General features: G+C 38.1%; 3 protein-coding genes across 4 annotated transcripts; 1 reads left to right on the forward strand and 2 right to left on the reverse strand.

Annotated features, from left to right (window-relative positions):
• Positions 1 to 6,331: 6,331 nt before the first annotated feature.
• Positions 6,332 to 12,779, reverse strand: LOC145212725 (tRNA (guanosine(18)-2'-O)-methyltransferase TARBP1-like). 2 transcript variants are annotated; one of them, XM_080080960.1, is made up of 19 exons: positions 11,503 to 12,779; positions 11,273 to 11,416; positions 10,977 to 11,204; positions 10,723 to 10,909; positions 10,242 to 10,452; positions 10,015 to 10,176; positions 9,696 to 9,955; positions 9,522 to 9,639; positions 9,176 to 9,438; positions 8,583 to 9,108; positions 8,404 to 8,516; positions 8,142 to 8,344; positions 7,939 to 8,080; positions 7,760 to 7,880; positions 7,458 to 7,698; positions 7,167 to 7,332; positions 7,006 to 7,090; positions 6,690 to 6,894; positions 6,332 to 6,625 (listed from the first exon to the last, which is right to left on the reverse strand). In XM_080080960.1, the coding sequence occupies exons 1-19, from the start codon at positions 12,732 to 12,734 to the stop codon at positions 6,427 to 6,429; spliced, it is 4,806 nt and encodes a 1,601-aa protein (XP_079937086.1). In that variant the 5' UTR covers positions 12,735 to 12,779; the 3' UTR covers positions 6,332 to 6,426. The 2 variants fall into 2 exon arrangements, with proteins under 2 accessions (XP_079937086.1, XP_079937085.1); XM_080080959.1 differs by having other exon boundaries at positions 8,404 to 8,519.
• Positions 12,780 to 13,184: 405 nt separating this feature from the next.
• On the forward strand, positions 13,185 to 15,698 carry LOC145212728 (radial spoke head 1 homolog). Its single transcript, XM_080080962.1, has 8 exons — positions 13,185 to 13,463; positions 13,534 to 13,647; positions 14,040 to 14,145; positions 14,207 to 14,332; positions 14,451 to 14,551; positions 14,813 to 14,884; positions 15,062 to 15,164; positions 15,421 to 15,698. Exons 1-8 carry the CDS (start codon positions 13,410 to 13,412, stop codon positions 15,630 to 15,632), a joined length of 888 nt encoding a protein of 295 aa, XP_079937088.1. The 5' UTR covers positions 13,185 to 13,409; the 3' UTR covers positions 15,633 to 15,698.
• A 952-nt stretch (positions 15,699 to 16,650) lies between these two features.
• Positions 16,651 to 20,617, reverse strand: LOC145212727 (uncharacterized). Its single transcript, XM_080080961.1, has 6 exons — positions 19,983 to 20,617; positions 19,018 to 19,811; positions 18,761 to 18,917; positions 18,067 to 18,289; positions 17,634 to 17,792; positions 16,651 to 17,227 (listed from the first exon to the last, which is right to left on the reverse strand). The coding sequence occupies exons 1-6, from the start codon at positions 20,071 to 20,073 to the stop codon at positions 17,038 to 17,040; spliced, it is 1,614 nt and encodes a 537-aa protein (XP_079937087.1). The 5' UTR covers positions 20,074 to 20,617; the 3' UTR covers positions 16,651 to 17,037.
• Positions 20,618 to 22,864: the final 2,247 nt, after the last annotated feature.

Genomic DNA, 22,864 nt, shown 5'->3' on the forward strand with positions numbered 1-22,864 from the left:
TAAACAAGAGTACAAAGGGCACAAATCGGGCAAAGGTAGGTGGTAATTTTAGACAATTGCATACAATATTCAAATGGCTCGCTAACCGCTCATATCCATTACAAAATTTCATACATACCCAAGACACACCAGAAAGGCAATGTATGTTGCCACGCGACCGAGACGATTGTCGGTGACGTTCTATGTCTTCCCGAATCGTCTGTTTGCGTTTCTAATTCCAGGCACAAGGCGATCGAAAACTGGTCATCTCATATATGCTGGGTTATAGATCCACACAATTTGCACTCGAGGGAGGGACGACTTTTTGAAAAAAACACTGTGTTCAAATCCATACTGCACATTGAGCTTACCTAATCTCAATAAAATGAACCCATACACCGCTATAGATGATAAATATTGTGCGTAAGTGTTAGGATTACATATATTGGCGATTTCAAACAAACCATATTCGCCACAACGCTTCAAATTTGAGAGAATTGTCGTAAAGAACAAAGAAACATTACAAAACGGTTTCCAAAGCAAAGAGGGCTAAATGACAAGGAGGAAAATACTGTCATCTGAAAAATTGATCCCAGAGAGAACATATCGCAAACAGTGTAAAATTCAAGTACCCGACGAAACAGAAATTCAAGTGGTCGACGAGCTGCGAAAAACTCTGATATTTTGCTCCACCAACAATGCGGGGACCGCTGCGACAGCAAACGTCCGAGGCTTAATCGCCCAAAGGAACAGGACAATCGCCAAGTAGTGTGGGGCAAGTTCATCTCGGCGGGAAGGCACGGCGACAAACACAATGCTACAATAGGCGACCGCCCGTTGACGGCACAATTTCGAACAGGACCAGTGACGTAGCACTCGTGCCAGACCGCTAAAGCCGCGCACATAAACTGTCAATTAAATAAACTATAAACCCCGTATTTTAAGAATCTGATTGGTTTCTCGCCCTTTTTAAAAGACATAGAAATGATGGGTATAATCAACAACATAGGTATATATAAAGAAGTCTAGTTTTTTTTAAATTGTAATCCTTCCAAAAACAAAACTTGCAGACGTCTTTAAAGTCGGGGAAATGTTTACAAATGATCTCTGCAACAATCATGCCAAATTTGGTCTGAAAGTCCTAAATGGTTTTTCAGTTAAAAGCTATAGTTTTTTGGGGGGAGGCCTTGTTACCTGCAGGTACCTTAGTTGATCATAAACTGAACGTTCCAGCTAGAAAAATAGATTTATCGAAACATCACCGAGTCCTAATCGTTTTACAATTAAATACGTCACGCCTAATTTAAACGATGCGTTTTAATCCACAACGCGATGGGTATAACACCAAAATCCCAAGTCGATTTTGGTCCGCTTGTTTTGAAGTGGAATGATCCTTTAATAAGCTTGGGTATATTCATTTTTGCGTTGCATATCACCGTACAAGTCAATTACATCAGATTTATAGAAGGTCGGCTAGAAGATCGCCAGGAGGTCAAGTGCCATTGTCCTAGTTTACCTTCCTTTATTATTTTAAACATGCACATGGAATTTGGCACCGAGAATAAATCCAAAACTATGTGCACATGTGTATGCTGTTTTTACTCTCCACAAAAGGCTTGGCACTAGTTATGTTTGTGACAAAAAAGTTTGGTGCCAAACAAAACTTTTAAAAGAAAAAAATTGGACTTTTTTCCTGAAATAAAGCAACACCTTCGATTCTTTGAATATATTTTATAAGCACGAAGCACGTAAAAGTTTTTTTTAAAAACTGTCGAAAAAATCGCTTAGGAGAACGCTATGCTGATGACGTCGGGTCCAATGACGCTCCAATATGAAAACATCGCAAATCACGCCTACCTTAATAATGAGCTTTCACTCAAGAATTTTGGGAGAGGAGAAATAACTGGCAGATACGATTTTGTTCCTTTTGTCGGGATAAGGGTTGGAAAAAAGCAGGTTACTCGGCCGTCTTAAGACAACAGGCCCACTTTATCCACTTTGATTGTCGCCCCGCCTAATAACGGCGTTTGATCAGAAAGATGCGGTTGTATAGTTTCGGATCTTCTAAAGTGAATTTAAGTGGCGGAACCAAAATAAGAAATGTTATATGTTTCCGCTATACCGAATACCAGCACAGGTAAGAACTAATAATGCACTTAATCAGATAAACTTGGTTCGTACTGAAACAACTGAATCTTTTTCGAACACAAGTTTTGACGTAAAAGATGTCGTTTTTTTCTTATTACAGAACTGCGCAGTAACAAAAACTAACACAATCTTTAAAGCATTATCGCATTGTCGATGACATCACACAAGTGATTGGCAATTCATTTGCAGGTAGACCACAACAATCAAAACCGGATCTTTGTAAAAATCGCTTCGACCGAAAACGGGCAAAATTGTGTTTTTGTCCAGCAAACGTATAAGAGAAGTAGGAAGAAAGTCCCATTTATAAATGACGCACTACAAACCGACCGTCTGTAATCATCGAAAGTCGGTGATGCATCTGGGAAGATGTCGTCATCAGCGTCAATGTTGAAATGTACGGACACGAGTCGTCGAGTTTCAAGTGTCGTCGCCTCACATGTGGGCCGCTTCACTCGCCACCAAAACTCACAAGTTTTTCCAGCAATTTAACATCACCTTTCTGTAAACGTAGCCCACCTGGTCTGTGTCCACGAAAGCTAGAAACGTACGTGGGGTACTCCCTATGCAGCGGTCAAACAGTAGTTTATCAGTTATGTATAACTATGTCAGGTATATACATTTATATATTTTCGAACATGATCTTGGTGTGGTACGATGTTGCGAGTTCACTCGCCCGTCAGCTTGTTTCATAGTTGTATAACGGCGGGCCGGACTTTTTGAGACAGGCTTCAGCTAATAGGGTTCAAGCTCGGTTCAGGTTCAAGAACGAAAGATGCAATTGTGGCATTGAGAATACGATGAATTGCCTTCCCCCACCCCCTCTAAAAAAATTCGGAGCTTAGTAATCCTGATTCAAAAAACATGTCCGAAATTGGCGAATTGCACTATAGGTCACGTTATTGGAATACTAAAACCAAATTCAAATTTTCTTTGAAAAACAACAACAATAAAATGTCAAGTAGGCTATACATGGAGAGAACTGAAGTTATAGAAACATTTTTATCCATACAAGCAACAAACACCAAATTCTATTGGCCCCTCGCCCAGGGTGTCATGAGAAAGATTCCTTATCTTAGATTCTCGATGGGGCCAAATGTGTCATGCTACGTCGTCCTGCTTCCGTTGTATTCACACGAAGCTTAGGCGATGTTTTATGGATCGCCTGTGTAAACACCTCACTTCGCGTAAAACGTGGGAAAGACAGAATTTTTCACAACATAAATAGGAAAATATTTTTGTTTATTTGTTGTGGATAACGTTGGTGGTGATGAACTGACACTGAAAACTGGGGACTGGTAGTGCAGATCTAAACCGAGAATCCAGTTCCCAAGTGTTGATACCTACAGTTAGATCGGTCCGCCATATTTCCTTTACCATAAACATGACAACATTGCTGAAAAGTAACACACATTTTTGGTAGAGTTTAAAAATTCACAAAGAAGCACATTTGGGAATTTCAAACTGTCCTCCAGGACAACTTGGTTTTTGTCAAAAAGGAGGACATGTCCTCCAACTAAAGATAGTATAGTAGGTCCACAGTTAGAAATAAATGGATTTTTACAACGGTTGAATATGCTTTGAAATTAAGCAAGTTGTGGATTAAAACAACCTCAGTGTGGAACACCGAGCAGTGATGTACAATAACCAGAAATTAAGTTCGCCACCTTTGCCAAAACGTCAAAATTCGCCCTGGCAAAATCCGACATATTCAGCTAAAATTAGACGGATTGCCCCACACCCATGATGCGTCATAACAAAACGCATCGCAGCAGCTTTTCCAAACACGCGGTACCGAATTGTGGGAATATTCGGGCGGGCGGTGTAAATCACGCGCTAAACTAACAACCCAAGACCCGGCGAACAGCGGACACTTGGGTGTGAAACGACAACAAAGCAACACGCCGTTTTCCGGCCACAGGTGGCCACCTCAAAACCTTGTCCATATTGCGACAAGCTTTCACGATTTCAGGGTATTTTACACGGGCACTTGGGCAACGGTAGTTCTTTCGTGCCTCTTACCGACAGAATTTGGTGGAGAAAATCTGGCCCACAACAAAGAGGACCGATCACCTGCCTAAGAACAATAGATCGGTCGGCACTTGAAACGACAGGCCAACCCGAATTACTGTACAGCTCCTGAAGGAATCGGTTGTTTGGAATGCTGGGAAGTTCTCTGTCGTCTTAGTGCTTGTGTAGTTGAAAGCAACCCTGTAAGTGTAAATTCCCTAACCCTAATTTCAATATCTAAACAGAAAAGCCTTGCTTTGGTTGACAGAAAAAAAGAATCCTAACATTCCAGCAATAGGCTAAATCTTCAATTTTGTTGCCAATATTAGAGAAAAATGGACATTGTTATGAAACAGTGCGTGACAGGTTTACAATGGACCACAGTGTTTGTCATTGTTTTGTGCAGCAAAAGTATCCAAATTTATGACGTTCAGAATATATTTGAACACGATGGCGCCCCTTGATCAACAATTTTCCTAATCCAAATGCATAACAGCGAAAATGGAGGACGAAGTTTTCAAACAAAAGAAAAGGAAAAGGTGGAACAGGAGGTACAAAAAAAACTAACACGAACAAGTTTATAGTATATAATTGACCAATGTTTTAACTACCTTAAAATGACTCTAGTTAACCTTTAAAATATCACTAGTCAGGCGTAAAGAAAATGCATGGAAGTTCTATCAGCACCGGTCGAAACATTTCAAATCAACAACGGCCTGGGGTCATATTTTAAAACCCGATTTTGCAGGCACTTCTTGTGTTTGAGTGGCTCTTGAAAAGAGTAAAAAGCAAAATAAAACGACCAAGGGGGAGGACAGATAACAGAATCCAACCAAAATCGTCTGCAAAGGAAAATCACGTCGCATCAACAGCTCCGTTGTCGCTATCCGTACGAGAAACAAAACAATGCGATAGTTCCAATCGACAGTCACATGCACAAGAAAGCAAAGCAAAAGACTCTCCGGTTAAAATTCCCCGCAAACACAGAGCAAATGGCAGAAGGTCGAAGCGTCGTGCGGTTTGGATTGCAAGCTGCCAAAGAAAACGTTACAGAGACCAACAGGCATATAACAGTTTGGAGCTTTCTTTAGAAGCAGTTTTTAAAGAAATGTCGACGGTGTCTGTATCCGCAAATGCCTTGCCAATAGATATTCGACCGGTAAGTAAGCTAGTTTTTTTTTAAAGTTTGATTCCTGTAGTTTTATTTGCCGGCTACATGAAAATAGGCTAGTGTTTCAGTCAAACAACCAATGGAAGATTATCTAAAGTCTAAATGCGAATGTGTTTCAGGAAACTGTCCGGACAAGCACGCTAAAGTGGAATCAATGCGTTAAGAACAAACGGAAACTTCATGACAGCCGACTTCGCGCACGCACCAAGAAATTACGTCTTGTCCAACAAGCCCACTGGCGCCGCAAGCGGATACGAAAAATGGAAAGAAAATTGTCAAAGTTAGAAACAGAAGTTTTATCCTGGACAGAAGTAAGGGTAAAGACGGAGGCTAGGCTGGTGAAATACGTCGAGGGGAGTAAAGAAGTCAATTCTGAGGTGTTTCAGGTCAAAGCGTTGCCCGTATCGAAGGCACAGCCTAATAAACAATGAAACGTACCAAATCACTAAATACGATTACCATATGTGCAAGCTATGTAGCTAAGTCAGACGTCGGCAACCTTTTTTCCACTGCGGACCGTTACAAAACTAAAATTGTATCGCGGACCCGCCTTCGAAAAACAACAAATATTCAGCAAAAAAAGAATATTACAGCTAATGTAAGTTGTATATTTGGACTTGCCAACGCGGTCACAGGCAAGGATTGCATTACATAAATCATTTAACGTGAAACAGCAGGTATAGTCCGCGGCCCGTCACCGGTGGTTGCCGGTCACTGATGTAAGCGGTCTGTTATATCTCCTTGCGGGCACTACAGAGACTTTATAATCAGAAAACGCCTTTGGATCCACTTTCGGAACTGCCTGTTTTATCTACAATGTAAGCATACTGACCCAGTAAGGACAATTAGAGTTTGTGTAGAAACTTTGGTGTGCAGTGCCAGAAAAGGTTGCCACTTGCCGGCTATAGGCTACAGAGTTATCAAGTAACTGCTGTGCACGTAAGTATAACTTAGCTCTTCCAAAGTTCTATGCTTGTCCCTTAATTATGCTCGCAAATTTATGTACTGGAATGTTATAAAACAAGGTAAGTCTAATAGGATTTTTTCCTAATGCCAAAACCACATGTAACACGATTGAAATCAAGTAAAGCAAAAAACATCACAAGTACAATGGAAGGGTGTTATGAAGTTGTGTCTGCTTCTGTGAATCTTAACTGCTTGGCATATTCCCAAACTGTAATCGCTCCGCTCACGTGGACATTTAGGGAGCGCACAACGCCCACTTGCGGAATTTCTAAACATACATCTAGCCGGCGAAGTAGTGCCGGCGGAATGCCCTCCTTCTCGTTGCCAAGCAACACAACGCATTTTTTTGGAAACCTTAAAGGCAAAATCATTAAAATTGCTGTAAAGCTGCTCTTTTGTACCAAAACCCTTGACGTACTTGTACTTTGACAAACATTTACTCTGCTCAGTCTGTTCCGTTCCAATCAGAGTGTATCCGTCGGTTTTCATGTCCACAAGATATTGCTCTAGATTCCACCGTTTTACCTCATCCATTCGCAACCACTTGTGGGCCGTAACCGATAACGATTGGTAAAATTTATCGTCCACACAAGACAGGCTGTGCACGACAAGACGATCTGCGCCTGTTTTTTAAAACCACATCTTAAATTAATGCCCTGTGATTTGTGAAACACTATAATAGCCTCTGAAGGGCTAATTCTACCAGACGCTTTACTAATACCAAATATGTTTACCGAAAACTTCACACGTCCTGGTTAGTCCGCCGAGGTTGGAAGGTTTGTCAATAAGCGATGCCACCAGGACAAATCCAGATTGTTTCTGCAGTCAGCAAAGGCTGTTATACGCAACTAAATGGACCAGAAAAATGATGCAAATGACATAGGTTGCGTCTTACCTTTGAAATGTTTCCGACAACGATTTTTTTCTGTAAATTCAAGTCTGCACTTTTATCTTCACATCGCTCGCCAGCGTTTAATTTTTCGGTCTTAGATGATTTGGAAGAAAGCCATAATGGTTTAGGTAAGCATCGTAATGTCGTCCCTGTATTTCGTAAAGGCATCCTAAACATAAAATACACCTTTATAGGCTTGCAGTAAATATCAGCTTTGCTGAGTGCCACGAAGAAATGATGTTCCATGTTGGCGTTTTTGCCCAAAACTTGTTAAGTAAACTTTTTTACACGTACCACGTTGAAACTGTCATCCATTTATCAAGCATAGAAACGTCGGGACATGTCACATGACAAAGGCGCGGAAAGGAGCAGAAAATAGTTTCAAGTGATAAATCAGCCAGTGGATCGAGGTAAAAAAGAACAGGGCTTTCCTTGATTAGTTCCCAGTTTTTCTTTACATTTCCGCTGGAATTGTCAGCGAATTGTAAACAGGCGTCCAGAGAAGAAAAACGCTCTTTCAGCAAATCAAGTTTGCCTAAAACGAAATTAACCAATCATGCAAACTTTGGAATTTGAGCCGCTTCACGAAAGCTTACCATTATCCACAAATATGTGGTGGATACGCAGAAGAACGGCATGGGCGCACAAGCGTATAGTAAAGTGCTGAGTCATGCACCAAGGTATCGTCGTATCGAATAGTTTCAGATAATAGTGCGGCTAAAAACAAATCAATTGATATTTAACAAAGTTAAAATCAGGTTTCACATGGGCAAACCTGAAACTTGGCCGAGCTCTTTTGCTTTGCTATTCCGAGAAGCAATGCCACAGTAAGGCAGGAGCAAATAGCAGGAAAGGATACATTCTCTGTGGAGTTATCCCTTAAATATTGAAACAATAAGCCATCGCACGTTGGGTATCTGAGCAACATACATTTGTGTAAATGTTTAAGTGGTTAAGAGATCGAATGATAAAAACTACCGGACAAGAAGCAGAGTCAAGCACCATTCCACAAAATGGCGAATGGATGCTTGCAAGTTTTCGTTCAAGAACCCTAATGTTTCTTTTACAAGTTGATTTCCACAATCTCCATGAGCATGCGGAAGAAGTAATAGAAAGTTCTGCCACAATTTTTGCTTCGTAAAGTGTGTCACGGAGTTTAAATGGCAACGAGCTTTGCTTTTCTAGGGTAGAAAACATAACATTGTCCGGTTTAGATTTAATACAAATTAGGTAACCGTACCTTATCAGCTTGCTTTTCGAGATCTACTAAACGCTGTAAACAGATAGAACCAAACCCACTGTCGTTGTTTGCAAGTCGAAGAAGCAAAGACGAAGATCGCAGATTGATTTCAGCTGCTGGATAAAAGAAAAAACTAGTTTGTCAATTTTAGTACCAAGCAGAAAACCGTTAGTTCTTACATTTATCAATTATGTCAGTCGGCCCAACGTCCACTGCCAGTTGTTTTGCAAACAGCAATGCTTGATCGGTTAGCAACATAGTTTTGGACGGAATGTGTGAAAATGTTGCACAGTGCACAATAAAATCCACATAAAGTTCCAGGCAACGCGTGGTTGCACCACCATTAACAGCATTATCAGTAACGTTTGACACAGATTTTAGAACATTAAACTCGTGGCGATTTGGTGAAAAAAACATTTGCTGACAAACTTTGGACAAAGCAGTTACAACTTCCACAAGTAGCAATGGCTTGTTGTATGAAACTGCTTGTATCTTGTCCAGGACATACTTAACAGATTCTAACACTGGTTCAGATGTGCAAAAAAGCACACTTTTCTGAAAAATAGCATAAACCATAGTCTTGTATAGCGGTCGAAAAATTGAGGAATTTTGCAAGTCAATAGTTGTTTTCCACAACAACCTGATGCACTGGCGGCAAGTTGTCCCAGTTTCTTCACTCAAGAGATTTTTTGTGTTGCCACAAACCTGCATTAGAAAAGTAACAAAATTTACATTATCCATAACACTAAAATTCCTTTTGCAATTTTTTTACCTCTCCAAGCAGAGTTTTGCAAACCGTAAACAAATGAGGTAAATTGTCAAAGCTTGTAGTATGAACACAGTCCACAGCAAGTGTCAAAAAGCTTAAACCATTCATATTTCTTGATTGAAGGTTTAAACTCGGATTAAAGAGTAAAGGGACAAGAGACCACCACAACATATCATTCATCTCTCTCATTTTGTTTGCACCCAGATTGGGCTCTTGCTTTAGTAAGGCAAGGCTCTGAAACTGACCAGCTAGTGATGCTAGAAACGCTAAACAGGAATATACATATATTATACAATTAGTAAAATTGTCATAGTTTTGAAAACAGTTTCATTGAAAAGTTAAAACTTACACGTAAGTTTTTCCAAACAGTCATTTGGAAGTTTTACAGAGTGTTTTTTAGACATTTTACATGCCCAATCAATTGTCTTATATGCAACTGACAGTGCTCTTAAACTGCTTTCATCAATCTGGCACAAAATATTCATGCAATTCATGTAAAAACCAAAGGTCAACAATTTCTTACCTTGTTTTTCATTACTTTTTCAGCTGCAAGAATAGATGATAAAATAAGTGCAGCCAAAACGTTTTGCCCAAGACCCAAAACTGAGCATTTATTGTGACTATGTTTTTCAGATAACTCAAAGAACAGTTGTGTCGGACACAAATATATTTCCAATCTATTGACAGCTAGACAACTTGAGGGCAACTTTCTCATTACATATGCTGCTAAACCTGGCCAAATTTGCCATAGAGAAGTCAAAATTATGTCAACAATTGGATCACCTGTGCAAAACACATTTTATAGCACACATAAAAACAGATTTAAACTTGTTAAAACATACCCTTTTCTGCAGTCATACAAAATGTTAACAAAGACTTAGTAAAATGAAATGATAACACAATTTGAAGATGCGGGAGATAAGGGTGCATAGCAGCTTTGTCAGATATAGCTTTCACTTGAGTTGTAATGTTTTGAAATATAAACTCCATTGGTTGCAATTTATCTATTAAGAAACAAAAGTTTTGTTCAAAACAGGAAAATAAACAGAAAAACAAATAAATGCTATACCATTATTTGAACATTGTCCATCAGCATACAAAAAAATTAGCAACAAAAAGATATCACACTGATTTATGGACGTGTCAATTGCCCCTTGTTCCTGGCAATCCCCAGTCATACCAAAAATTTGTTTGAACCAGCTGGAAATTGTTGGTTGAAACTGACCAGAGTCTGATTCTTGCTTAATATTTTTGAAATTTTGCCATAGCCATTTTGAGCACTGCAACAACACAAATTATTTACCATCAGCAGCTACATTAGAAAATCATAAATCAAGTTTTCATAAAAGTATATGTTTTGTCAACTTGCAAGTATGGAGCCATAAAAATTGTCATACAGAAGTTGTTTAAATTTTACTTTTCCATCATACTGAAATTTTGTTGGTTAACCATGGACTCTATATTCTGTGACTGTAATAACAAACACACTAAGTACTGTATGTAACATTTTTACCATCAGTAACAATTCACTTATCTTATAACCAATTCACCTCATTCCATTGTTTTGAGGGCCTTGATAACACTTGTTCCTTGACGCACAATAAAAGAAAACTGAGCAGGTCTTCCAACATGATTTTTGAAACATCCGCATGTATCAAAAAACATTGGAGAATGACTTTTTGTAGAGTGGAATTTAGCTGTTTATTTTGACTCCGTACAGAGTGAAACATTAGATGCCTTTAATAACACACAATTTTAAGTGTAATAGGAGTTAAATCCATGCTACATATGCATAGTTCCATACCGAACCATATGCAATTCTTTGTCACCCCAACAATTCACAGGAGAAATTTTAGTTGCAGAACTCATCATATAAAAGAGTGCAACAGGGCTCCAAGAGAAACTATCCAGTCTGGTGAGAAGAATTTTCAGAAATGTTTCTTTTCCATGTTGAGGCAGTGATTCACAAGTAGTTTTAAAAAAATCACCAACCATCTTGGAAACAGAGATGGTGTTTTCAGCAGCTTCCTGACTAAAGGTAAGTTTATGAAAAATTAACAAACATATGCTTAAACTTAACTAAACAGCCATCTTACATACCCAGAACAATAATAAACAGATTCATCTTGAAGTGCAGGCAACAAACCAAAATAAATAAAAGAAAAAAAGAACGGTGAAGAAAATACTGGATAAGTTGAGTGGTTTAGCTGTAAGAACAATTCAATTCCTTCTTGTTGAACATGTCTGCAGTAAACAAAAAGCAGTAATTATTCACAACAAGTCTAATAACACAAAAACTTGAAGCAGATATATGTTATATAAAACCATACTTGCTATCATGTGACAGCATTCTTCTGAGAATCGCCAGCAACCATGACAGTGGAATTCGAGCATCTTTTTCTATTGCAAACAATCCCGGAATCTTGACAAGGACAGGCCTTATAACATGAATTTGGTTTTCCTCAAGACTTTCACAAACAGTAAGTAGATGCTGCCAAGCAGCAAACCAATGAACATTATTGGTGGAAGCAAATACAGTGTCATTTTCATTTAATGCACAGGACTTCTGTATCTTAACTGTTATTTCTAGGTTTTGAGGTTGTACAAATTGAAAAGCATATCTTATACAATTTACAGCAGCTTTTCTTGTACTTGAAGTCCTGTGGTAAATTCCCATTTGCAAAATACACCAAGTTCTATAGTCTGACACAACATGCAATAAGACTTCTTCCACACTATTCTTCTTGGTTGAACACTCATCACAAGAAACCCACAATTCCAAAAGTAATTGAAGAAGGCTTATACAGTTTCCTATTACTTCCGCATTTTCTACAAAATCTTCTGATTCATTTGTGTGAAGCTTTTTAGTTATCTCTGTCTGACTTTGTTGACAAATGCGATCAAACACTTGCATCAAAGACATCTTGAGCAAGTCTTCTCCCTGAGAAGATTTTGACAACAACTGTGTCATATTGGAAATCAGTCTTAAAGTTATGTTGTAAAGTGGTGAAACCCCTTTTAGCCACACAAGAATTTCACATAATTTTGGAAATACCTGTGAAAAGAGCTCAATGTATTTATTTTCAACCAGTTTGTCCAGCAGTAGAAAAACAGTGTGATCAATATGTTCATTCCAAACTGAATTAGCCTTGTTTCTTTTAAGGTCAAAACATATGCTTTCCAGACAAGTTACAACACTTTTAGTCAGCTCCTTGCAGTAATAATTTTCAGTGTCAGATAGATTGCAACAGGATTTCAGAAAAGTAACAACGAAATCAATATTTCGATTGTTTTCATTCAAATACCTTTGCAGTATTAACAAAAACAGATCTTTGATGTTGGCTGTAGTCTCCCCAGATGCATTTTCGTACTTCCATTTGGTTGTAGATAATAATGTTGAAATAAGGTTAAACTTATTTTCCAATTTCTGTTTGTTTTGAAGTTCAACCTCCCAGGAAGAATCTATCGTTTTGCAAAGACCAGAAATAATAACCTCTGGGGACAGACTTGTCCCAAACGAAAACAATAAATCAAATGGCTTGGCGTTAATTTGAGAACTCATGATAAACGGAAAATATAACTGCAAAACAAAAATGGCTAATCAAACCACAGAACAGCGCAATTTTGTGTACAAAAACAAATAATGTGAAAATCAAATGCCATCGATAGCATTCGACCGGCAAACTCATAAACATAACATCCTAATACCTTATTTTAATGACAAATCAACTGCAAAAACGATTTGCAACCCGAAGAAGTGCAACTGCAAAACCAAGATGAAAACACGTGCGTATGTTTATGATTGCGCAGGTCGAAAATAACTCAACCATGACATTTCAGATTTTGTTGATTTTAGTTTAATTTTTTTACATTATGTATGTCGTACGCGGCAGATTTTAAGCTGCAATATTATGCATTAATTAAACCTAAAAAATCTTCACATTGGCACCAAAACACTCAGATAATGCTTGGTCTACTTGCGACTGTTGTGAGACTAATTTTTCATAGCAACCGTTGCTATTTGACCCGTTCTTGGTTGCTTGAAACGCTGAATTGAACCAACGTGAAAGTTGTATGATAAAGTAGCTTTACAATAAGTTTCAAACGTGTTGTACAGTCAGTTATAAGTTGTGTGATATTGAGACAAAAGCTTGTTTTTGGAAAAGTATTTTAAAGCCTGTTGACGGCACATTCTATTTGTGTTAAATAGTACAATTCCTGTACAAACTAATTAACAATGTCTGATTTGGGGTCTGACGAGTTTGAAGATGAAGGAGGGCCATACTTGGGGGTATGTTTCCAGATGTAAAAGTTCTCACTTTATTTGCTAAAATGCTTATCGTCACTGTTTTCTCTACCAGGAGTATGAAGGAGACAGAAATGATGAAGGTGAACGGCATGGACATGGTAAAGCCACGTTACCGAATGGCGATACATATGAGGGACAATATGACAGAGGAAAACGACATGGGCATGTAAGTATAAATGACTACCAACCAGATCTTTGTTTTAAATACTTAACACACAGAAATGACGGATGTATGTCCTCATTTGTGGCCAGTCTGCACAACATGGCAGTTCCCGACGAGATCTTGCGCATGCAGGACCTACATGTCCCGCGTGCGCGCGTGCACGACCCGTAAGTTCGCGTGCAAGACCAATTTCAGCAGGTGCAAAGCAAGTAAAAGAGGTCAAGACAGGCCAATTAAATGACTTTGGTGCAAAATTTTCGCGTGCAAATCCCAAAACTTGGCGTGCAAAAATTTTTTTCCCAAAAAAATCGCGCGTGCTGCTGCCATACTCTGCAGACTGGATTTGGGGTAAGTTTTCTCCCATAAAAAGACTAAATCTACATTTTCCTTTTCAGGGTTTGTACCGATTCAAAAATAATGCAAGATATGAAGGTGACTATTTAAGAAACAAAAAGCAAGGCCAGGGAGTTTTTATTTACCCAGATGGTTCAAAATATGAAGGTACTAAAGCACATACTTTTTAAATGCAGCATAAGGACTGCATGTGCAAAATTTGTTGTAGGCTCTTGGGTGGATGACCAGAGACATGGCAGTGGCAAGTACTTTTATATAAATGGTGACACATATGAAGGTGAATGGTCAAAACATGAGCGACACGGTCAAGGAACCTATGTGTATGCAGAAACTGGTAGGCATATATTAAGACAATGTTGTTCTTAGATCCTAACCTAACAAAGAGTTACTGTAAATGAAATAATATACCTATGCTGCCCATTGATGTGATTTTAATACGTTGCTATATGTAGGATCTAAATATGTTGGAACCTGGATCAATGGAAAGTGTGAGGGTGCAGGAGAATTTGTTCATGCAAATCACAGGTTCCAGGGCAATTGGACAGATGGAAATGTAAGTTGATTATCATTTGAATGAACTGTTGCTGCCAGGCATATTGTATCAACAAAATTTTAGCTCTTCCAGCAGTCTTTATTAAAGTATGCCAACATTTCGATGTCCCATACAAGACACCTTCATCAGGGTAATGAAATAAATTGTAAACACAAGTTATCGAAACGTTGGCATACTGTAATAAAGACTGTTGAAAGAGCTAAAATTTTGTTGTTTATCATTTGTTTGCATATTATGATTCACAACTGTACATTGTTCCAGATGCAAGGTCCAGGAAAATATATTTTTGACATTGGCTGTGAGCAACATGGTGAATATATCTCAGTTGAACAGGTGAATATCCTACCGTAAACTTCTATTTACCACAAATTAGATAAACCAATTAAGTGAACCCAGTCGGTAAACTTTAACACTGTCATCGCTTCTAATTCACTTTCATTGTAAGTATACATGTAATTTACAACGTTGTTATCGTAACACATAATAATTTCTTTTGTTTCAAACTTTCAGGCACAGGGAGATGGAGAAGAGGAAGAACCAATGACAGTTACTGTGCCTAAATGGAAAGCTGGAAAAATCACCGCTATCACCCTGTACACTCCTGAAGAAACAGGTTATTGTTACAAGGACGCATATATGTTCTGTAGCAAACTTAATAGTTTTGAAAGAACTACAAGTTTTTTGAAACAGTTTGTAATCTCATATACACTTTAAAACCCATTTAAATAGTTTTAAAATGTTCCTCAATCAGTGGTTCTCTGTGCTCTGCATACAACTGGTGGAGTGCCAGCAATTTTCAGGTGGTATGCGAACAAGTTTAAGTACCACTGACCTAAATGATAAATACCACTAATAAAACTCAAATGCAGAATCAACCGAGAAAGCTGCTGAAACCAAACAAGAGGAAGAGGTTGTAGAGACACAAGCTGATGAACTAGGGGCAGCATCACCAGCTCCTGCAGAACCAGAGCCTGAGGAAGCAGCACCAGCAGCTGAAGAACCAACTGAAGCACCAGTTGAGGATGCAGTTGAAGAACCTGATGCCACAGAGGGTGATGAAACGGCCCCAGCAGAGGATTGATGAACATAATCTAAAGTTGTTATTTTTTACTTGCGCATTTTTACAATACTTAATATATTATCGCTATTTTTTGAGAAAAATGAGCCAGGATAGCTTAAAAATAGAACCAAGCTTGTTGCTCAGTGGATAAAGACAACAATGCACACTGTATGCTAGGATTTAAGTTTATACAAAACATTGAGTCATTTGTCCTTAGATTGTGGGATACATATTCACCCTAATAGCATCATCAGTGGTATCCGTCGCCAGGTAAATGCTTGTTAAGGTGAAGTACCTCATACCTTACAATGGTCAAATGACCTAATATTTTTCAAGAACTTAAATACTTTTCAAGGACAGTGAAGGTCTTGAAGATTTGAACAAGAAACAATATTTCTGGAAGAGATCTCCTAAGCTGAGCATTTATTTTCAGACATCTTATATCGTAATTCACATCAGTGAACAATGTTGTTTGATCAACAATTCAGATAAGACCAAAACCACAAAGAAAATGTTCTTGTGCCTAACCAATTTTAACCAATCTGGTGCTGAGACCCACAGAAACAAAGCTACCTAATGAGCCATGTCTAATTAAAAAGAGTTGACAAAATTTAATACCAAAATACACCAAAACAGAGAACCACTGTATATACCTTGGTCAAGATGGCTGGTGCTGCATTATGAAGGTTTTGGAAAGATTGATGTGTCAACAGAAAGAAACCACTTTCTGCTAACGGTTTTAATGTTTTCTTTAACGAAGGTCATTGGTTTCTTTGATTTATGTGAAAACTCAAACACAATAAACCATAGTGGATCCTAACCCATTTGGACCTAAAAAATTGTTATAATTTTTTTGGTCTAAAGTCTAAACTGGTTAGATGAAGATCCGGATTTACCGATGTTAAATTCTTACGACATTACACGTCATTATTCGTATGTTGAGTTATGTTGGAATAGGTGAAGACCTGGTTTAACCAAGGTTTACTCTACCCTTTGAAAGGCATATTACTCACCTCAAATATTCTCAATACCCAACAAGTAGTGCTATACACATTATTTAATTGGCAAAGCAATACAACTTACAAGCCACCATCAATACCAGACCTCAACCCAACACACACGAATATATGCTGTATGTATGGACAGAAAGTACCCCACAGTAAAACAAATATATGCAATGATTTTAAAGTACAGCCACAATAAAATAAAATTCGCAAGGTAATGCAACATGGGGAGCACCGTATTTAAACATACTACACAGTCAAGTGACATAACACTGGAAATAATAGGACAACATGAACCCACAAACACAAGGCACCACCACAGAAATGTGTAAAACAGTCTTAATTGCTACAGAGTTGATTGATATGAAACTTTTAACACAAGTTGGTAAAGCAGCATGAAACAGTTTTTGGCTGTATTAATGTCACACATTTGATTCGTATCTTGCAAATGAAAGTTTCCGTTCAGATAATTCAGCTACTATTGATTGGCGGTTTGATTCATATGACATCACTATCTGTTCCAGTTCCTTCTTCATTAGCATTGTCAGCATTTCACTGAAACAGTCCAACTCATGAACCTGAAATAGCTCCCATCTCAGTTTGCTGTCAAACCTAAACATGCAAATTTGCAGCTGATGATGTTTTTTTTTAAACACTCAACAATAAAGGTAGTGTTCTGATTCAATTTTTATTCACATTTACTCATTTTAATTTAGTGTTCTATCCCCCAAGTATGAATTTGTCTTCTATCTACCTGGCTTTGTATGGTGTAAAAACAAGTTTTGGTAAATTTAACTGTAAATTTATTATCTTTTAACAACAGTAACAAACACACTATAACATTTGGACTCGGATAGTGATTTGTGCAGTATCTTTATCCTAGTGTGCATGTTGGTCTATGATTCTAAGTGCATAATTACACACTTTGTTATGTGTAAACTGGAAACATGCTACCCAATATAACTTCTGCATTTTCTTATTATTTCTGCATTTAATATTGTATCACAGGAATGTATACCTTTGTGGGGCTGTGGAATACACTTGAAGCCAATGTGGTATTTCAGTGGTGCTGAGATAAGGATTGGCTGGTACAACCTGATTAAGTTTCCATGTATCATATTGCTGACTTGGTTCAGCTGGTGGAAGAGGTTGTTCAGGATTTGCACTGGCATTTTCCCTATTAGAAAAAAGTCTGAATTTTTAAAATCCTGGAAGACGTAGTAAGCATACAGTAGTATTAGGCGCCAGGGGCAAGGTTGTGGTATCATAAATACCACATCCACTTTTTAAAAAATGTTTGGACAATCCTCCAGTTTAATTTGTTACTCTTACATAATAGGGCAATTTTGAATTTTAGTACAGTAATATATACATTTTATATGCAAAAACTTTTCTGGTTTTTGACATCAAAGTTTGCAATAACTTGTAGACAATATATAAAATAGTCTTACCTGGGAGCAAGAGGGTGTTCATACTGTGTTATTTTGCTGACATGGTTTACATAATAAGTTCCAAATTTGGTTGAAGTGACTTTCTCCCAACCTGGTGGCAAGCTGTCAGATGTGAGTGGGTGTGTCCAGTGGGTGGTATTTGTATTATGATCAACATAGTAATGATGTCCGTTGATTGTCCAATCCACAGACCAGCCAGGTGGCAAATTAGCATCGACGTCAACTGTGGACAAACCACAAAAATGATAAACATGTTAGGTCATGTTTGGAATTTAAGAAAATTTACACTTATTTTGAGTTATTTTGTCTACTTGACAAGTTAAACCCAATTAAATTTGGACATACAAATGTCTGTTTTATTCAATCTAGCAACTCTATAAGAAAAAAGTTAAACCTTTTTTTGAAAACTTGGATAAATTGAATCATAATCATTTAAGTCCAAAAGGCCAAATTTAATCACATAAATAAAGGCTGGGCTGCTTACAAAGATGCTGGGATTTAAAATGTCTGACCAGCCAAACTATGTGCTGGCATGCTACAAAGTAAATTCAACTTTAGTTATAAATAAGAGGGCATGCAGTCTAAACCAGGTTAATTAAATTTTGCTGATCAGTGAAGAAAAATGCACACCCTTGGTGTAAGGGACTTCTTTAAAAAAAGGGATGTATGTAAAACTCATAGTTTAAAATCTTACCAACATGTGGAGTTTTAATGGCTTTATCAAGATTTTCCTGGCTTCTAACAGCTTGTGGGTTCGAATACACATGACCAGGTCCAGAATAATGGACTGGACTCTCTGATGGCACAACTGCTATAGAGGCAATTTGCGATGACTGTGGGGATACATGGGACTGCAAAAAGTCAGTATCAGTAATGTAGGTTGTTAGTTAATACACAACAAATGTTTTTGGCTGTTTGATCAAGTTCTACCAACACAAACTGTAACAATACCTGGACAAAATGGCCGCTATTTCTGTCTGCAATCTGGTGGTTGGATGTTGGAGAGGCATGTTGGTAGGAGTTTAATGATTCAATAGATCTTCTCATTTTTACATTGGCAGGAGCATATTTGTCACTTGACACAGAGTCCTCAGGAGCAACATTTAAACTTGGATTTGACCTTATGTGTGGTATATATGGTTGCTGGCCCCTGAATTGCTCATTGGCAGGCACATTCGGTTTGTGGTGAAATACAGGTGCAGGTGGTTGTGTAGGTCTCAGCATTACTTTGTGTGCATCATGACCTTGATACTGTCGGCCTGGTCGCTGATGCACTGCATGGTGTTGGACATTAGGAGGTTGCAGTGGCTGATAAACCACTGGTCTGGAAGGCTGTCTGTTTTGATTCACATACATTGCATGATTGTCAGTTGGTGGAATAATATATTGATTACCATTTCCCTGTTCAACTACAGCTGGGATGCTGCGAACCGAAATGCCATTGTCAACCCTTTGAAATTCTGTGTTTCTTGCAGCAGGTGAGTATATGGCTGGCATGGAACCAGCTAGTTTAGGTTTGGATGCAGCAGGCATGGGGTGCTGTTTTACACCATATTTGACTTCTGGTGGTGCCCCAATTAGTCGTTCATTGTATTTTGGTTCTGTATGCTTGTCAGCAACTGATGTGTTTTGAGTTGTGTACTGGGTATTGGGTTTGGCAACACCCAGAATGGACACATTGGAGGCTGAATTAGACCGCTTCTGTAAAGTTGGACCCTGTCGTACAATTCCTTGGTCCGGGGCTTCTGCAAATACATAAGAAACCAAGCACTAGATATAATTTTCACAGAATGCTATTGTTTTGTGCATTTACTTTCACATATTACTAGTACCCTTGTAAACTAACAAACTTTTTTTATTATTAATTGATGAAATAGAATACAATATTAATTGTTTTGCGCAAATTTTTAACTTACGTTTCAAAAACTTTGAAGTGTTTTTTTGTACATATTTTCCTGGCAGAGGATTCAGATTTTTTGGCTTCGACTTTTTTCCGAAGAATGGCATAATAAAATATTGAAACTATTGCTTGCTAATACCTCAATTTCTTATTCATGCTCTTCTCACAAAATTACCGAATTTAACATCTATCTATTCATTAGTACCTTAAATTGATAGACTGTCTCTTCAAACATACACAAAAAATAATTTTAGTAGCACAAAACATAAAGTATATGCAGAATAATCGAGTACCTGGACCGTACCAGTTTGTGCTTTTAATGCTTTAGGGCTCTTTTTGCAAAATTTTAATTCTTTTTTTTTTTCTGTATATACTAATCAAATTATATTTTATAAAACGAATCGCCATTTTTGACCATAAAGCTGTTATTATCTCACGCATTCCTCAGTCCGTTGTTTTCAAATCTAAATAACTTTTGTGGAGATGAATGGTGATTACAAAATAACACAAGAATTAGATGCATCTTCGCTGTTTCGATTCCGTTTCCGGTTCAAAGCCAAACAAAAGATAGGTTTAACTTCAGTTCAGTTTAAAAATAAATTCCATTAACATTACCAGCAGTCAGCAGTCAGCCACCCACCACCACAACAACAAGCACAAAAAAAATCTTTTTACACACCTGATCCTAATCCGATACGTTCTGCGTAAAAGTAATGAGAGAACGGCAAGACCTACAACATTTAACCAGTGTCATTCTGGCAGAATAATTTCCCCTAAACACAAAAATTTTACCACAAAATTTCAGGTACCATATCAAATGAAACATTAATGTAAAACACAATTAAAAACGAAAAAATAAATGGAAAAATGACATGATAAAGAGCATTTGAATGTGATCACGCGTCAAAGAATCTAAATACTCAAAATAAAATAGAACCATGCAAAATCTTGTGCGTCCATTGCGACATTTTTTCGAATTTTATTGTCATAATAGAAATCATAGCTTTCAGTGTCAAAACACACAAAAATTAGCCGTGAAAAACCTTAATTTTGAAACTGTTCCGGAGGGGGACTTTTAACCAGCTGGATACCATGTTGTAGCCCAGAGCTTACTCTTTTCTATCCCGTTGCCGTTACGACACACCCTTTGCGCATTTTTACAGCAGAACGCTTTACGCGAGAGACCATTTTCAATTTTTCAAACAGCTGTTTAATTTTTCCAATGCGAATAAATTAGCCGTAAACAACCTGAATTTGGAAACTGTTCCGGAGGGGGGCTTTTAACCAGCTGGATACCATGTTGTAGCCCAGAGCTTACTCTTTTCTATCCCGTTGCCGTTACGACACACCCTTTGCGCATTTTTACAGCAGAACGCTTTACGCGAGAGACCTTTTTCAAATTTTCAAACATCTGTTTAATTTTTCCAATGCGAATAAATTAGCCGTAAACAACCTGAATTTGGAAACTGTTCCGGAGGGGGGCTTTTAACCAGCTGGATACCATGTTGTAGCCCGGAGCTTACTCTTTTCTATCCCGTTGCCGTTACGAGACACCCTTTGCGCATTTTTACAGCAGAACGCTTTACGCGAGAGACCTTTTTCAATTTTTCAAACATCTGTTTAATTTTTCCAATGCGAATAAATTAGCCGTAAACAACCTCAATTTTGAAACTGTTCCGGAGGGGGGCTTTTAACCATCTGGATACCATGTTGTAGCCCGGAGCTTACTCTTTTCTATCCCGTTGCCGTTACGACACACCCTTTGCGCATTTTTACAGCAGAACGCTTTACGCGAGAGACATTTTTCAATTTTTCAAAGACATGTAGATTTTTTCTAATGCGGAAATATATTAAACAAACAAATAATGTGTTTATTTTCCCTCAAAGCTTTTTTTGTAATCACCACTGCGTATTTCACTACAAATTAAGTCAATGTACATGAAAGCATAACTGCACTACGTGCGGCAATTATCTCCTGTTTGCAGTGTGTGTGCCACGCGTGCAAAAGTTCTTGCATATAATCAGTAACAATGGGCATTATTCCGTAAAAAAGTAATTTCTTGACACGTTTAGGTTTGTCCTTTGTCCTGAAGTGAGGTTTCCAATTTTTATGGCCAAATAAAACCTAAGTCAAAACAAATGCATACTAAATCGACTCGTGATAGAAAAGCACAGCGGAGTTGCAAACATAGCACGGCACTGAAGTATAGTCTGTTATAAGCACAAGACATATATCCACACGTTTATGTATATGATAGATTTCTGAAATTTCGTAACCTTGTACTGATTGCAATTTCATGTTATTCTGTACAAGCTGATTAATTGCATGTTTTAACCATTTTTAGAGTCGATATTTCTAATGTGCGAATTCGTCATGTTGTCGGGCGGTCATGCCCTTCGATCATTTAAGATGTTCGCTTCTCATTTTTGATTGGCTCATTGGAATGAACTATAACTTTGCACGTTGGTAATGGATGCAATTTCGAGTTGGTCTGCAAAAACTGATTGAATATGTGCTAACCGTTCGTTTTTTATCGCTGGTAGGTCTTTCCCGTTTCCATGGTGCGAATGTGTCATGTTGACGGGCGGTCATGCCCTTCGATCATTTAAGATGTTCGCTTCTCATTTCTGATTGGCTAATTGGAATGAACTATAACATTGCACGTAGGTAATGGATGCAATTTCGAATTGGTCTGCAAAAACTGGTTATATATGTGCTAACCGTTCGTTTTTTATCGCTGGTAGGCCTTGCCTGTTTCCATGGTTCGAATGCGTCATGTTGTCGGGCGGTCATGCCCTTCGATCATTTAAGATGTCCGCTTCTCATTTTTGATTGGCTAATTGGAATATGAACTATAACTTTGCACGCTGGTAATGGATGCAATTTCGAGTTGGTCT

This window comes from Phallusia mammillata, chromosome 2, assembly GCF_965637545.1.
Source record: "Phallusia mammillata chromosome 2, kaPhaMamm4.hap1.1, whole genome shotgun sequence".
Classification (NCBI taxonomy): domain Eukaryota; kingdom Metazoa; phylum Chordata; class Ascidiacea; order Phlebobranchia; family Ascidiidae; genus Phallusia; species Phallusia mammillata.